The following is a 13,603-nucleotide window of genomic DNA, read 5'->3' on the forward strand; positions in this document are numbered from 1 at the left end:
GAGCCCACTCCGCCTCCCGCGGATCCGTTCCACCCCCCCATTCCATCTAGCACTCCAGTTGCCCCGCCGGCCCCAGCAACTCCTCGTATGCCGCGCACACTCCCCTCCCAACTATCGGTCCCCCGCTCCCCACAGCCCCGTTCCCCTGCCTCGCCTGTCAAACCTGCCTCGCCTGTCAAACCTGCCTCGCCTGCCAAACCGGTTTCCCCGGCCGGCTCCCCGCCGTCTCCTCTCCTTCCACCGCCCGCCTTTACTGCCGATGCCCCGGCTGCCGTCCCTTCTGTTCCCGCCGAGGAGGAGGAGTGCGGTTTGCGCACCCGCTCTGGCCGGCTGGTCAAGCCGCCTGTCCGCTACGGGGAGTTCGCATAGTTTTAAACTGTTACTGGTGCGGTTTGTGTTCGTAGCGTATGAGCCGTGGTCACTCTGTATATTACCTGCCATGCTTTTATTTCTAAGAGGAAGGATGTAGATCAGTGCATGTTCTTTTAACCATAGTGACCTCCCCACTACTAACCACTCCCCATTGTCTCCAGTATAATTGCAGTGTCCCCACCTCTAGCTCGCTCTCTAGCTCCAGTGATGACCACGGACAGCTACAGCTTAGTGTAAAGAGTTAGTTTAATAAACAGTTACAGTAAAATACTTGTGTGTGCAATAAGTCATTTTTACAGGTAAGTCATAGTTTCTGGGGAGATATATTCTACCCCACTCACTATGGTAAATATCTATGTTCCTAACTTCGATAACCCGCAATTTTTTAATAAAATGTTGAATAATACAAAATCAAAATCCAATGAACTTTTAAATACGTATATAAGAAATACAAATATAACAGACGTATGGAGGATCGATCACCCATCGGGAAGAGAATACTCTTCATCAGTACATGAAACCTATATACGTATTGACTACTTTCTAGTGGACACTAAATTAATACCCTTCACAACTAACCCTAAATACCATAATAGTACTATTTCATTCCCCGCTAACCTTCTCCTTAAAACTAGAAGGAATGTTTAATAAAAAATCGTTCTGGAGGTTTAATCCTCAAATACTAAATAACCCAGATTGTTGTAAATATTTAAAACTACAGATGGAACTCTTTTTTGAGACCAATGATACTCCAGGTATTTCACCCTCGTTATTATGGGAATCTTTTAAGGCTTTTATTAGAGGTTCTATCATTTCATATCAAGCATGCCAAAACAAAAAGAATAGGATGGAACAATTGCAACTAAAAGAACAGATCAGACAACTTGACTCAGAAAACGCGATAGATCCGACTATAGATACACATAATAAGATAACAGTATTAAAATTTAAGCTAAATCAAATATTCTCTGCAACAGTTGTCAGACTATTTCAAATTACTAAACAGGAAATTTTTGAATTTGGCGACAAACCACACAAACTTCTAGCATGCCAGTTGAGAAAAGTTGAAAAGGACCAAACTATCCAAAAAATCAAATCAGATAAAGGTGTATTGTTAACACTTCCAAAAGACATTAATGAAAGATTTTCCCAATTCAATCAACATTTATATACATCCAAAACATCAACAGAAAGGAGAAAAATTACAAACTTTCTTGATAACTAATATTCCGACACTTAATCCGGTGGAACGAGATGAATTAGGAGCACAGATTTCAATTAAAGAATTAGAAGAGACAATAAATTCATTGAATAATAGCAAAACACTAAATATATAAATCAATTTTGGAAAACACTTCCGATGTCTCTAATAGGTAGAATAAATGCTATAAAGATGATCTTCCTCCCACAAATCCTCTTCTTATTCCAATCAATACTGATATATCTTCCTAAAAAATATTTCAAAAAACTTGATTCTCTGATTACATACTTTATTTGGGATTATAAAACACATAAAATTCATAAACGGCATCTATGTAAAACGAAAGAAACTGGTGGATTGGCTCTCCCCAACTTCTTATACTATTATTGTGCAACGAATATTAAAAATGTAATTTATTGGCTGGACAATACAGGCCAATAGGTAAATTGGTTAATAATGGAGAGAGAGTTTTGGAAACATACATCTGCCCCTACTCTTGAAATGTGGATTACAAACATGTCTGAGACGCTACATCTTGAAAATATCAGACTTGACTTAGCAGAAAAACCAGATCATTTTTCGAAGACATGGACACCATTCATTGATTTATTACAAGGATAGTATGGTACAACACAATTTTGGAGTTAAATCTAATTACGGGTTGGGTGATGGATGGGGAGGGATGCGAGGCAGGTATATCATCACTTTTTTCTTTCTTTCTTTTTTGTCTTTTTATTTTTTTATTCCTTTCTTATTTCTTTTATTTACTCACTCTTTAGCTACACCACTTTGGAAGTCTAGGGGTTCTATCCTTGCACATTCCACTTTTTCTCTCTCTTGCTTTTTCACCTTTCTTTTCTTCTAACTATAGCTAAAAGTCAAAATTAAAGCAGTACAATAACTGTATTATGTCATATGCCATTGGTTATATTTTTGTACACTTGCTTCTAATAAATAAAAATTAAAAAAAATTATGTATACTAGACCAAGTGGGACGTTGGGTCCCTGTCACACGGGAGGCCTGGTCCCCCAACGCAACCCAGTCCCCAACGTAATATTCCACCACTCACCCATAGCCCCCAAGGGAGGCCTGGTCCCCCAATGCAACACGTTCCCCTTTCTCCAACACAACCCGTTCCCCCAACGCAATATTCCAGCACCCACCCATAGCTGTCAACTGCACAATGGATGCTCATTTCGCCTTATTCAGCTTCCCTCATTTTTTAAGTTTAAAAAAAAATGCATTTGCACTTTCTAGCTAACAGAACTCAGTGTACTTGGATACCAACAATGTTGCGAGCAGGGCTAAGTAACAGGGAATATGTGAATGACAGTTGTTTTTTCCATGTTTTTAGAGATTTTTGAACATTTTCATAAATAACTTGAGAAGTGACATTGTTAATTCAGAAATAATGGTTTTGAACTTAAAGAAAGGTAACTTTGAGGGTATGAGACGTGAATTGGCCAAGATTGACTGGCAATTAATTCATAAAGGGTTGACGGTGGATATGCAATGGAAGGCATTTAAAGACTGCATGGGTGAACTACAAAAATTGTTCACCCCAGTTTGGCAAAAGAATAAATCAGGGAAGGTAGTGCATCCGTGGATAACAAGGGAAATCAGGGATAGTATCAATGCAAAAGATGAAGCGTACAAATTAGCCAGAAAAAGCAGCATACCAGAGGACTGGGAGAAATTCAGAGACCAGCAGAGGAGGACAAATGGCTTAATTAGGAAAAGGAAAATAGATTATGAAAGAAAACTGGCAGGGAACATAAAAACTGACTGCAATAGTTTTTATAGATATGTGAAGAGAAAGAGATTAGTGAAAATAAATGTAGGTCCCATGCAATGAGAAACAGGTGAATTGATCATGGGGAACAAAGACATGGCGGACCAATTGAATAACTACTTTGGTTCCGTCTTCACCAAGGAAGACATAAATAATCTGCCGGAAATGGCAGGGGATCGCGGGTCAAATGAGTTGGAGGAACTTAGTGAAATCCAGGTTAGCCGGGAAGTGGTGTTATGTAAATTGAATGGATTAAAGGCCGATAAATCCCCAGGGCCAGATAGGCTGCATCCCAGAGTACTTAAGGTAGTAGCTCCAGAAATAGTGGATGCATTAGTGATAATTTTTCAAAATTCTTTAGATTCTGGGCTAGTTCCAGAGGATTGGAGGGTATCTAATGTAACTACACTTTTTAAAAAGGGAGGGAGAGAGAAAACGGGGATTTACTGACCAGTTAGTCTAACATCGGTAGTGGGGAAACTGCTAGAGTCCATTATTAAAGATGGGATAGCAGCACATTCAGAAAGTGGTGAAATCATTGGACAAAGTCAGCATGGATTTACGAAAGGTAAATCATGTCTGACGAATCTCATAGAATTTTTTGAGGATGTAACTAGTAGAGTGGATAGGAGAGAACCAGTGGATGTGTTATATCTGGACTTTCAGAAGGCTTTCGACAGGGTTCACATAAGAGATTAGTATACAAACTTAAAGCACACGGTATTGGGGGTTCAGTATTGATGTGGATAGAGAACTGGCTGGCAAACAGGAAGTAAAGAGTAGGAGTAAACGGGTCCTTTTCATAATGGCAGAAGGTGACTAGTGGAGTACCGCAAGTCTCAGTGCTGGGACCCCAGCTATTTACAATATATATTAATGATTTGGACGAGGGAATTGAATGCAACATCTCCAAGTTTGTGGGTGACACGAAGCTGGGGGGCAGTGTTAGCTGTGAGGAGGATGCTAGGAGGCTGCAAGGTGAATTGGATAGGCTGGGTGAGTGGGCAAATGAATGGCAGATGCAGTATAATGTGGATAAATGTGAGGTTATCCACTTTGGTGGCAAAAACAGGAAAGCTGACTATTATCTAAATGGTGGCCGATTAGCAAAAGGGGAGATGCAACGAGACCTGGGTGTCATGGTACACCAGTCAATGAAAGTAGGCATGCAGGTGCAGCAGGCAGTAAAGAAAGCGAATGGCGTTGGCATTCATAGCAAATGGATTTGAGTATAGGAGCAGGGAGGTTCTGTTGCAGTTGTACAGGGTCTTGGTGAGACCACACCTGGAGTATTGCGTACAGTTTTGGTCTCCAAATCTGAGGAAGGACATTATTGCCATAGAGGGAGTGCAGAGAAGGTTCACCAGGCTGATTCCTGGGATGTCAGAACTTTCTTATGAAGAAAGACTGGATAGACTCGGATTGTACTCGCTAGAATTTAGGAGATTGAGGGGGGATCTTATAGAAACTTACAAAATTCTTAAGAGATTGGACAGGCTAGATGCACGAAGATTGTTCCCGATGTTGGGGAAGTCCAGGACAAGGGGTCACAGCTTAAGGATAGAGGGGAAATCCTTTAAAACCGAGATGAGAAAAACTCGGCCCTTGTGGCTAGAGGGATCAGGGTTCATTGGCTATATTCAAGAGGGAGTTAGAAGGCAGGTACGGGATACTGAGTTGGATGATCAGCAATGATCATATTGATTGGCGGTGCAGGCTCGAAGGGCCGAATAGCCTACTCCTGCACCTATTTTCTATGTTTCTATGAGAAATAATGCATGACATTTTCTGATAAGGCGATTTTTGACCACGGAGTAAATCGGAATATGTTAATATTTCACCATTAGCGCGTTGTGTTTTCGAGGAGATGTGAAATGCACACGAATGTCACAAAAATAAATACACATCCAAGATCAGAGTTTTATAAGTATAGAGGTAGGTAGATAACTTTTTAACTTTATGTTCATTAAGTTCTCAGAGCTGAATTTATGCCATTTCACAGGAGAATGGGGTTGAGAGGCAAAGATAGCTCAACCACGATTGAATGGCAGAGTAGGCAAGATGGGCGGAATGGCCTAATTTTCCTCCTAGCTATTGTGAACATGAATTAAAGTGTTATAGATAAATTACAGGGGACCTGTCATTGTGGCCAGACACCACTAGGTGGGAGTGTTGACCACAAAATAATTACATATTTAAAGGAGGGCACCATTAAATAGTTATGGGAGTGCACCATCAAAGATACTTTGGTCTTTATTTTCTCCCTCCTTCCCGCCTTTCAGCGTCTGCAGTTCCTGCTTGAACAATTCCTACATCAGGTTGTTGTTCATCGACTTCAGCTCCGCATTTAATACCGTCATCCCCGCCAGCTTGATCACCAAACTCAGTGGACTTGGCATCACCACCTCCCTCTGCACTGGATTTCCTCACCAACAGACCCCAGTCTGTTAGGCTCAACAACCTCACCTCCTCCACTCTGACACTGAACACCGGCGTGCCACAGGGCTGTGTGCTCAGCCCTCTCCTCTACACCCTCTTCACCCATGACTGCGTCCCTATGTATGGCTCCAACGCCATCATAAAACTTGCCGATGACACCACGGTGGTAGAACTGATCAGGGACAATAATGAATCAGCCTATGGGGGGGAGGTCCAGAACTTGGCAACCTGGTGTACCAATAATAATCTCGTCCTCAACTCAAAGAAGACGAAGGAAATCATCGTTGACTTCAGGAAGACCAGAGGGGCAGACATACCCCCAGCCACATAAACGGGACTGAGGTAGAGCGCGTCTCCAACTACAAATTCCTCGGGGTACATATCTCAGAGGAGCTGTCCTGGTCCCTCAATACCACCAAACTGTTCAAAAAGGCGCAGCAGCGCCTCTACTTTCTGAGGAGGCTTAAGAAAGCTCACCTGTCCCCCCAGATCCAGTCCAACTTCTACCGCTGTACCATCGAAAGCATCCTGACCACCTGCTTCACGGTATGGTACAGCAGCTGCACCACAGCTGACAGGAAGGCACTGCAACGGGTGGTGAAAACCGCTCAGCACATCATCAGAGCCCCGCTACCTGCCATGGATGCCCTCCACCGCAAACGGTGTCTGAGATGGGCCAGGAAAATCATCAAGGACCCCTCTCACCCTAACCATGAACTATTTATCCTCCTCCCATTAGGGAGGCGGTACAGGAGCCTCAGGTCTCGCACAAGCAGGCTGAGGAACAGCTTTTTCAATAACACCATTACACTGCTGAACTAACAGTCCCGACGCTAGCTATCTTTTATACTCTCCCATCTGCATACATTTATTTCCTATGTACTAGTTTAATTCATCCACATTGCACATATTATCTAACCAGTATTTTTATTTCTACAATCTTGCACTCTGACCAGATGCTAAACTGCATTTTGTTGTACCTGTACTCGTATTTGTGCAATGACAATAAAGTTGAATCAAAACAAATCAAATCAAATTCAGCTGTAAGTGGGGGAACTGACATTGTGCAAAGTAGCAACCTCTCAAGTGCCATGTAGGTCATTGTTAACAAACCTATGCTATTACCAGTTGAAGCTACCAAAGTCACAATGATGGACGAACAATATTCAGCATTGCTCCAGTAGTTTGGTCAGTAAAATTTCAGTTATATTACAAACTGATTCTAAGTGCTCTAAGGCGGACAATTGCGAATGTCATCTCTAGTTCGGAGATGGAGGAGATGCCAATTCTTCAGTTATTGGTATCAACTATCTATAGACACTAGGTGCATTCTATGGGTTAAAGGGTTATTGAGCGAATATACATAATCTGCATGCTCAACTTCAAGTTGATACACTATGGTGGTGGCATATGTTAGTCACATGGGTACAATCAAGTAAAAGTATCCTGTAATAATCTACCTAATCTCATTTGCCACTGGTGTATCATCAAGTACAGATCAATGACAACACAGAATGGGTGTTGGATCACAAAGTATTTATGAAATTATGGTTCAATGGAACACCGAATATCGATATGTTGTTTTCATGCTTATTCACTGGTTGCAAAAATATGTGGCATAACAGTGGCGAGAGATGCATTCTTCTATGTCTTCCTTCATTTTGCCTCATCAGTCGGGTCTTGAAATAAAGTAGCAAGATCCCGCTTTAGGTTTTCATACTGTCTGACTGGCCTATGCAGCCATGATTCCCGCTTTTGTCAGGAATAATAATACAATCGTATATGGTTATTCTAAATGTAAAACTTTACTCGTTCAGCCTGTGGCTTGGGAAACCAGCCACTGCATGATACAATCAATGTATTGACTTGCAGATTCTGAGTAGACTTCTCCTATGGCTCAGGTTGTCGCACCGATCCATGTATGTGCTCACTGCAGAGTGCAGGGATAGCACCAAAAAAGCAGTACAGTTCGTCTTCAGGAGATGGGAAGCGTTTTGTTTAATGCTAATGTTATATTTAATATGGTACAGATTACTGATGTCTTAGAGTTCATTTTCAAATTGGTCTTTTGTCAATAATTGAGTCAATAGGGCCATTAACTGTGCCCAACGTGCCTTCCCATCATATTTGCTGCAGCAAACGTGACCCACTCTGAGGTTTTCACCCCTGGATATCGAGTTTGTAAAGGATATCTTTAACACAAGTTTTCCCAGGACAAGTACAGGGCAGTATGGGATATTGACATTGTGTTAACACTACTTCACCAGGGGGCTCCAGCTACATCCTCAGCTGTGGCCGGCTTTCATAAAGTAGTTATCCTCATGGCGCTGGTTTCAGCGCAACGGGTTCAGTCGCTACATAATTGCGACTGGACAGGATGGTTACATCTGTAAATAATATAATATTTTATGTTTATGATTTAGTTAAGCTGAGCAGAAGGGGCGTCAGGTTTCAAACTAGTTTCATGGCATACCCAGGGACCTTCGGTTATGTGAAGGCACAAATATACAACAATACGTCAAGGTCACCAAGAGCCTTAGAGGCTCTGAACTAGCAATGCTTGTTAGTTACAAAAAACTTTATAAGAAGGTATCAGTTCAGACCATCTCCAGGTGGTGAAAAAGGGGTTTGGTTTATGCAGGAGTAGATACTAATTTTCAAATCTCACTCCACCAGGGCTGCTATGACATCAGCAGCAAGGGTTATTTTTGTTCCGCTGGACTACTTCCTAGCGGCTGCAGGATGGTCAAATGAACGAACCTTCCAAACATTTTATAATAACCCATTGCCAGACCAGGGGTATTTGCCAACTATTTTGAGGTTCAGTTGTATAGTTTCCTCCAGGATGAGAGGGGATAACTATTATTATTATTATTATTATTTATTATTATGAATGTTTCCTTCATCTGTCAATGAAGCGGTTGTGGTTGTGTAGACTCGTTTCTCACGGCATGAAATCACAGAGCTTTGAAATCTTCACGGAATCACTCACGTGACTCCGAAGTAAAATAGTAAGATTAAATGAGAACTTACCAGTTTGAAGTTTGATCTTTATTTTATGAGGAGTTGCGATGAGCGATTACATGCCCACCGCTCCTAACCCTCATGTCACAAAGGTCATCTGGTAATTCTAGGTTTCTGATCTTACTATGTTACTTCAATTACTGTTACCTGTGATTTCACACCGCTGCTTTGAAGATTAACTCGCATGCGGACTGGCGGGGTTCTTCTTCACGTAATCGCTCATCGTAACTCCTCATAAAATAAAGATCAAACTTCAAACTGGTAAGTTCTTGTTTAATCTTACTATTACACTCACATGAGGTCTGTGATGCTTGGTGATATTTTTAGAATCAGGCATAAACAGATCTGTCTATGAATATGCATATCTATACACATATTTGTAAAATTAGGATGCCATAACAACTCAGTATTCTAACATATTGTGGTGGGGACCACTGCATTATCCATGTCTATGTGTACCTTCATAATCATATCTCAGTTCAAGCATGAGTCTTTCGTTGCAATTCTTGAAGGTGTTCCCGTGCCCGTCTGATTGTCTCTGATCTCCATGTCTCTCGATGAGCTGCCACAGCACCGTTTGGCGGAGTTGTTCACGCAGCGGCGGCATATCCGTGTCTCCCCGCGGCTCTTCCACATTGTAGCTATCGCACGGCTTCCCTTGCATTGTTGTAGGTTTAGCGTCCGCTGTCCCAGCGAATACGTATCTTGGTAAAAAGCGGATTCCTTCCTCTTTTAGGATGCTTTTAACATGTTTGTATGCCTTATCTTGTTGTACTACAGTGGTAGTATAGTCGTGGTCAAAAGACAGTATTCGTTCTTAAGTTGGATCTTCCTTTGCCATGCCTGTTTGATAACCATCTCTTTAACTTTAAACTGGAGAAAGTGGACAATTGTGGATCTCGGAGGGGAGCTAGGGCTTGGTTTCTGTGCCAGGGCTCTATGTGCTTGTTGAATCTGTAAATCTGTGATTTCAAGGATTGACATTTCTGAGCAGTTTCTCCACAAACTGAGATACTGAGCTACCTTCCGCACCCTCCGGCACACCATATATCCGCAGATTATTTCTTTGGGATCTGGACTCCAGATCGTTCAATTTGTCGACAAGTAACTTCTGGTCTTTCAGTGTTTCTTGGAGTAGGGTGTTTGCAGCGACACTCCATGCCTCCAGCTCCTCTATTTGGGCGGCGGCTTTTTCCATTTTTTGGTCTTGTATTGTTTGCACATTTGCCGCCATCTGATTATTAATTTCATGTTTAAGTCCAGCCAGCTCTTTCATATCCCGCTTGAATTCGTCTTTGAATGATGTGAATTATGCTTTTTAATCCTTCATGAAGGGCCTCTGTTGCATCGTCCCCACCAGCCAGTTTGTTTTTGTCTTTGTCTGTGTCGCTTCAAGCCTGTCCTTCTGTTTCTTGTTTTTCCAGCATCTTTTCTTGCATCTTTCTGCTCTTTGTTTTGACTCCCCCACTCATACTGTACTCATTAAAACTTAAATACTCGCTTACTTGGAATTTAGGGGAGGTTTATTTATCTGACTGTATGGAGCTCTCTATCTAATCAGCCACCATGCTCTGCTGCCTACCGGAAGTCCAGTGGATATTTTTAAAGCAGAGATAAACAAATTCCTGATTAGAACGGGTGTCATGGGTTATGGGGAGAAGGCAGGAAAAATGGGATTAAGATGCAGAGCTCAACCATGTTTCAATGGCATCGGTAGTGGACTCGATGGGCCGAATGGTTTAATTCTACTCCTATAACTTGTGAACTCCAAAGATGTACAGATTTGTCAGCTAATTATCACTAGGCTGCACTTGGACTACTGCTTTTAATTTTGGTCATCCTGTTAGAGAAAAAAGTGCAGAGAAGATTTAAGGGGACGTTGCCAGGACTTCAGGGCCTGAGCTATAGGGAGAGTTTGAGCAGGTTAGGACTTTATTCCTTGGAGCTCTGAAGGCTGAGGGGTGATCTTATAGAGGTGTATAAGATCATGAGGGGAAGATCTTTTACTCAGAGTATGGGATCAAGAACCAGAGGGGATAGGTTTAGATAGATAGATATGCCATTTATTGTCACTATACATGTACAATGAAATTAAAAGCTGCTTGTACTCAGTGCATACATATAATTTAGTACAAAAAACAAGAAACAGAAAACAAAAACAGAAGGGAGAGAGGGGGGGGGGGTATAGGTGCACAATTCTGCGGCGCTATATACATATATACAGATGGAAGTCCGGGTGTTGGGCTGTGAAGTCAGTGCATGTGTGAGTTAAGAGTAGTTATAATTTTCGGAAAACAACTATTCCTGAGTCTATTTGTCCTGGATTTGATGCACCTATAGTGCCTTCCAGAGGGCAGCAGGTCGAACAGTCCAAACGCAGGATGGGAGCTGTCCTTGATGATATTCTTTGCCCTGCTAAGGCAGCGGGAGGTGTAAATATCCATCAGGGAGGGGAGAGGGCAGCCAATGATCTTCTGTGCTGTCCTAGTTACCCTCTGAAGCCTCTCCCTGTCTGCCATGGTGCAGCTGCCATACCATGCTGTAATGCAGTATGTCAGCAGGCTCTCGATGGACGAGGGGTAGAAGGTCAGCAGCAGGTTGGAGTCCAGGTTGTGCTTCCTGAGGCTCTCAGGAAGTGCAGCCGCTGCTGAGCCTTCTTGATGACCGCCGTCGTGTTGTCTGTCCAGGAGATATCAGCAGCGATATGGACCCGAGAAACCGGAAGGTGTTGGCCCTCTCCACACACTCGCCGTTGATATGTAGGGGGACTAAGTCGGTGCTGTGCCTCCTGAAGTCGACAATGGGCTCTTTTGCTTTCCTGGTTTTCAGAGCCAGATTGTTTTCTGAGCACCAGGTTGTCAACTTCAGGACTTAAGGTGAGAGGCGAAATATTTAACATGAAGAATAGGGAATGGGGGAAAGAGGACCAGTAAATGGGGTATTCGGAGAGCGCACAGTGACGCAGCGGTAGTGTTGCTGATTTACAGGTTCCATGCTGACCACACGAGCTGTCTGTATGAAGTTTGTACATTCTTCCCATCACCACATGGGTTTTCTCCGGGTGCTCTGGTTTCCTCCCACATTCCAGACAACAGGTTTGTAGGTTAATGGGGAATTAGGGGAGGTAGCAGTAAATGGGGTATTAGGGAGAGCACGTGAGGGAACTCAGAGAGATGGAGTGGCAGAGGTGGACAGAGAGGGAGGGGGGTAAAGAGGCGTAGAGAGGGAAGAGGAGGGAGGGGGTAGAGAGAGAGAGGATAGCGAGGGTAGGGGATAGAGAGGAAACATAGAAACATAGAAATTAGGTGCAGGAGTAGGCCATTCGGCACTTCGAGCCTGCACCGCCATTCAATATGATCATGGCTGATCATCCAACTCAGTATCCCCGTACCTGCCTTCTCTCCATACCCTCTGATCCCCTTAGCCACAAGGGCCACATCTAACTCCCTCTTAAATATAGCCAATGAACTGGCCTCAACTACCCTCTGTGGCAGAGAGTTCCAGAGATTCACCACTCTCTGTGTGAAAAAAGTTCTTCTCATCTCGGTTTTAAAGGATTTCCCCCTTATCCTTAAGCTGTGACCCCTTGTCCTGGAAGGGGGGTTAAGAGCGAGGGTGTAGATACGGAGGGGAGAAAGAGAGGAAGGGGAAGGACAACTTGTTTTATTTGATCTTATTTGATTGTGCATGCCAGGGGTGAGTAGATTGGTGGAAACAGGGTGGACCACGTGGGGGTTGCAATCTTCCACCCCTGTCCCAATTAGGTCCATCGTGATTGGACGTCTGTGAGGAGGCACTGTGACATCATCAATGGAAAGTGCTGCAAGAGTCTCCCACTGAAATAATTTATTAAAACTTTAAAAACTTTGGAAATATAGGTTGGAATGTAACAGGAAAATATTTATCCTGTTGAGGGAGAACATGTGAGTGGCATGTGTGAAAATGGGAAGGCTGTGGCCTAGCATTTGGAAGAAGATACAAATTAAGGAGATTAAAAGAAAGCCAACGCAAGCCCGGCTCACACAGACATTTAGAATGTTAAGAACAAAGGGAAGAGCCTTGGTATAATGTAGATAGGTGAGGGAGAGGGGCAGGGGCAGATTAAGTAGGTATGTTACAAAACCTACCTGAATCGTCATTGGGAATCTGCCCTCAGCCATGGCCGCGATTTTGGCGCTGTTTGGAGGGGGCGGGTTTAAAACGCGATTTTTACTAGGCTGTACTAATCGCACATGTTCAGCCTAGTAAATCATTAATGAAAAATCGCTGCAAGACCCGGTCGCAAAAGGTATTATTAGTTTTATAGGCCTCGATAATATAGTTCTAATAGTTTTAAAATTACTGTTTCATTCCGCAACCTCTCGCAGCCCCAGGGTTTTATAGAGCAAACAATTAAAGGTATGTACCTTATTTTTACATTAAATGGGGCATATATATAACCCTATATATCAAGTTATCTATAGCGAGTAGCTCATTTTGGGCTTTTTATATCCCGCAGTATTTTTCTCGGCATTTGAGGGCACTAATCCAGCGCTATGTCAACGTTCTAAACCAGCGCGTTCCACATGAACCCACTAGAAAGCCGATTTAAATGGGCATTTATTTACAGCAATTGAACACTAAATTCCTTCCATTTGGCCTATAAATAAATCATGTTATATTGTGAATTATTTGTGAATAATCTTTGGACACTTAGGCTATTTAAAAATGTTAATCTTTCCTTAAGAAATGGGCTTTTGATTATCCAAGATCACAGCTTTTTTGTAATGTCCAT

General features: G+C 42.7%; 1 protein-coding gene across 1 annotated transcript in view; it reads right to left on the minus strand.

Annotated features, from left to right (window-relative positions):
* LOC129701297 (atrial natriuretic peptide receptor 2-like) overlaps window positions 1-10,105 on the minus strand; it is a 73,437-nt gene extending 63,332 nt beyond the window's left edge. The window contains exons 1-2 of the mRNA XM_055642464.1: window positions 9,853-10,105; window positions 9,289-9,603 (exon numbers count right to left, since the gene is read on the minus strand). Coding sequence (XP_055498439.1) covers window positions 9,289-9,603; window positions 9,853-10,105 — 568 coding nt within the window. The remainder of the gene's footprint in view (window positions 1-9,288; window positions 9,604-9,852) is intronic.
* Window positions 10,106-13,603: the final 3,498 nt, after the last annotated feature.

Source organism: Leucoraja erinacea, chromosome 10, assembly GCF_028641065.1.
Source record: "Leucoraja erinacea ecotype New England chromosome 10, Leri_hhj_1, whole genome shotgun sequence".
NCBI classification, from domain to species: domain Eukaryota; kingdom Metazoa; phylum Chordata; class Chondrichthyes; order Rajiformes; family Rajidae; genus Leucoraja; species Leucoraja erinaceus.